Source organism: Stegastes partitus, unplaced genomic scaffold, assembly GCF_000690725.1.
Source record: "Stegastes partitus isolate 25-593 unplaced genomic scaffold, Stegastes_partitus-1.0.2 Scaffold742, whole genome shotgun sequence".
Classification (NCBI taxonomy): domain Eukaryota; kingdom Metazoa; phylum Chordata; class Actinopteri; family Pomacentridae; genus Stegastes; species Stegastes partitus.
The window spans coordinates 4,722-8,753 of record NW_007578473.1 but is presented as its reverse complement, the minus strand read 5'-3'; the positions used below and the strand labels follow the sequence as shown (position 1 = coordinate 8,753).

At 44.7% G+C, this 4,032-nt stretch overlaps 1 protein-coding gene across 1 annotated transcript in view; it reads left to right on the top strand.

Annotated features, from left to right (window-relative positions):
• Positions 1 to 2,796, top strand: part of tti1 (TELO2 interacting protein 1) — a 25,160-nt gene extending 22,364 nt beyond the window's left edge. Inside the window, exon 15 of the mRNA XM_008291405.1 lies at positions 2,214 to 2,796. Coding sequence (XP_008289627.1) covers positions 2,214 to 2,436 — 223 coding nt within the window. The 3' untranslated portion in view covers positions 2,437 to 2,796. The remainder of the gene's footprint in view (positions 1 to 2,213) is intronic.
• Positions 2,797 to 4,032: the final 1,236 nt, after the last annotated feature.

Below are 4,032 nucleotides of genomic sequence, written 5' to 3'. Positions count from 1 at the left end.
GTGAGACACAAAAGGTTTTATGTCTTTTCATACCGTGGATGTAAACGTCTGGTTTCAGCCGTACATCATCTTCTCACTGGGATCCTTCAGTAAACAGTTTCTGGACAAGTTTCAGTCATTTCATTTGAGAGATGTCTTTATTTTTATCTTTCTTTTTCTCGGTTGTTTGAAGCAGGCAGGTAACATCACATGTTTCTCTGCACTAAACAGGCTTTAGAAACATGTGAGTCAGAACCCACCAGTGGTTCTGGGGATGATTGCTTCTGCTTCCAGAGCTGTCCATCAGTTCTCATCAAACCACACGGTTCTGTTGAAGCGGGTTATCCAGACAGTAGTGGTCAACCATTGTTTTTCTCCTGAATGTTAGTTATTCAGACGTAATTATTCAGCCTTAAGGATAAAATGCAGGGATTTTACTTTGATATTTGCAGTACTTTTTCACTTCAGTAAACTCTTTGACTCCTCTTTCCACCACACTGTCTCCTTTAGATGATGTAAGTGGCACCAGAGATGATCCACTGACCTTTAACATCTGGCCTGTATCAGTCTTTTAAAGCTGCACTAGTAGGAATGTTGTATGTTTAAACTTCAACTTCAAATTTATTATTTGTCTCCTATAGGGGCAATTTGTTATGCAGCAGCGTTCACAATGAAAACACAGATTAAAGCAAAGAAACACAATAAAAAACTGTTAAAAACTACACAAAACATAAGACAGACGAGGACATTAGCAGCAATCTTCAGGTGTATTCCAGTCAGCAGCAGCCAGAGATCAGAACCAGACCACCTGGACAGTGTTACCTGCTCATATACCGTTCACAACTGCTGCTGGTCGCTGCACGCGCCCTGTTCTGTCCAAACGAGTTGCTGCTCCGCTTGACATAACGAACCGAGACACAGTCGCAAAATCCACTCCGACTGACACCAAAATGTCAGCGGGACGTGTCCCCTGTGACTCCCCAGTTATAGTGTGACGCGTTTGAAATGTTCCTCGTCACTGTGTCGTGTCTGTGGCGCTGAGCTGTGGGAGGGTAAAACGCACAACACGCCTCTCATACGACAAACACTGAACTCCTGGGTTAGCTTGTCATGCAAAAAGTACACATGCTGCATTGTGAAGAACTCTAAGAAGTAATTGTAAAATTGTACCGTATGTCCAACAAAGCTCAGGTATCCAGAGCTACTGGCGGTCTGACTCTATCGAGCTGTCAGGTTGTGTTGCTTTTTGTTTTGGTGTCTCCTCTACAGGCAGCTCGACTGCACTGGTTGAGCTATAATGGATGACAACCTGGACGACAATCTTTCCTCACCTGCTTTGCTTAGACGAAGAAAATGGGCTCAATTCACTTTGTCCCGATTCTATGCTGCTTAAAACATGAGAAAATCTGATGCTTACTTCAGCTTTAAATGAGGCACATCCAGGAATTATGGGAATATGTTCCCTAATTTGTAAATGCAGCTTGACTGTGCTCCATACTGTTGGTCCACACAGTCTCTGGTGCAGCAGGTCAGGTAGGTATCAGTGTCTGTGGCTTGCTGGCAACGACTGGATTGTGTTGTTGTTGGTATGTGTGTACGTATGCATAGATACTGTTGGTGTTTACTGTCGCTCTGTTTACACATTGGCACTGATGTCTGGTAGGTTTATACTCGTCTCCTCTTCAGTGGCTGAACAGCACTGCATTTTTTTGATATGTTCTACAAAAATGTAAAAAAAAAAAAAAAAAAGATTTTGAGTAAAGAAGTAAATGTTCTGTATGACAACAGAGCTCAGTGAGCAGTAAACTGCAGCCAGCTGCCTTTTGTAGTTCCTTTAACGTTGTGGATGTAATTCTGTTGGAAGGCATTTGAATGTGTTGGTGACGTCGTGTTACGCCACAAATGAAAGAAAGATCATTTACAGTTACAGTGCATCTTTGAAACACCTCCTAATCTTAACGAGGTTTGCAGATTTGATTTCAAGATGCTTCAGACAAAAAGTAGGGCTCTGGTGAGTGAGCTCGTTGTCACCTACAAAACCAGTTTAAATGCAATGTAAGGAATACAGAAGCCCTAATGAATACAAATAACCTGAAGGGAAAAGAGTTACTGAGCTTCCAGTCAGACTGTGGAGCTGCTCAGTCTGTCGCTGAGTTACAGGAAGGTGTTTTTCCATACAGTAGATGTGATGTATGGAGCTAATCCTGTTCTCGTGTGTCTTTCCCTCTACGTAGCGTTTTCCGACGTTTAATCCAGGTGGACCCGGACGTCTTCTGGTTCGCTCTAAACGAGCTGCACTGCCCGTCGTCCTACGTCCCGCCTCACGCCGACCTCCACGCCGTCCAGCTGAACGGGATGAGCAGGCCCAGAGACGAGTGCTCAGACAACGTGCTGAAACTGCTGAGGGAAGATTTTGGCTCAGCCCCCGAGACAATTAACCAAGCAGTCAGCCAGTGAGCTGCTGATGGATGCAATCTTTTAAATGGACAGCTCATTGAACCACTGACTCCAACAGATCGATTAACTGAAAGAAAATCTGACAGGGGTGCCATCAGGTGTGCTCGTGGTAATCCTCGTGGTGCATCCAGCTCTGATGAGCAGCGAGGTGCAGAGGAAGATGTCGGTGGAGCATCTGTGCTGCAGGTGTCGACACGAGGAACAAACCTGACAGGACTTTAGTCACATGCAGTGACGGTGCTGATGCTTCTCATGTCTTGTGTTTGCAGTGTGGATATGCAGCTGGTATCTTGTATTCTGACACATCACCGTAAGCAAATGCTAACCAGATTTTAAATATGGTAAAGGAAACAAAAAGGACCAAATTATAGCCCGAGGCTCATCTGTAGCCCGCTGCCTCCTGATGCTAATGCTAGCATCCAGCTATCATTCATCAGTCACCCGTTCCCTTCATATTAGCAGTAGAGCAGAAAGAAGCATTTCATTCATTCTATCCTAATCATGTCTTATATGGAGCTCCAAGGTGGCTCGGTGGTTAGCACCGTCGCCTCACAAGGTCGCCGGTTCGCGTCCTGGTGAGGACTCCCGGGATCTTTCTGCGTGGAGTCTCCATGTTCTCCCCGTGCAGTGTGGGTTCTCTCCGGGTTCTCCGGCTTCCTCCCACAGTCCAGAAACATGCTGAGGTTAATTGGTGATTCTAAATTGTCCGTAGGTGTGAATGTGAGTGTGCTTGGTTGTCTGTCTCTAAGTGTAGCCCTGTGTATTCTTGAAGTTGTATTTCAGGAGTCTTAGTGGCACAAAATACACATAATTTTCTGTGTGATGTAAGAATGAAATGTGAATGTTACTTTTAGAAATACAGACCCTAACCCTAAAAGACACCATTTGTAGATAACACTGTTTTGTAAGCAAAAAGAAAAGCTGAGAATAAAGCTGTGAGGAAACGATCCAAGGCAGTTATTACCAGTTTGAATGAGAGGATTCATCACACTGTTTTCATAACGTCATCTTGTCTGTCTACAAATGGACTCTTAGCACCAAAAGAAACAACATTTTAAAGCAACAGAAATAATCACTGTCCAGGTGAACCTGCCTTCACTCTGAGTCAGCTGGGATAGACTCCAGCCCCCCATGACCCTAGTGAGGACTAAGCGGTGTATAGATAATGGATGGATGTTACCAGGTGTGCTCAGGAACACTTTGGAAACCCACTGTCAGTTAACAGTTTGTCACTACATCTACAAGTGCAGGTTAAAACTCTACCATCCAAAGTGAAAGCCATGTGTTTCTCCTTTGGGCCTGAGCTCATCTGAGATGGACTGATGAAATGTGGAAAAGCATGCAGTCGTCTGATGAGTCCACATTTCAAACTGTTTTTGGAAATCATGGTGTTTAGAGGAAAAGGACCTTCCAGATTGTTATCAGTGCAAAGTTCAAAGGCCAGCGTCTGTGATGGTCTGGGGGTGTGTTGGTGTCTATGGCCTGGGTAACGTGCATGTGTGAAGGCACCGTTAATGCTGAAAGGTACATACAGGTTTTGGAGCAACACATGCTCCCATCCAAGCAACGCCTTTCTCAGAGACGTCCCTGCTTTTG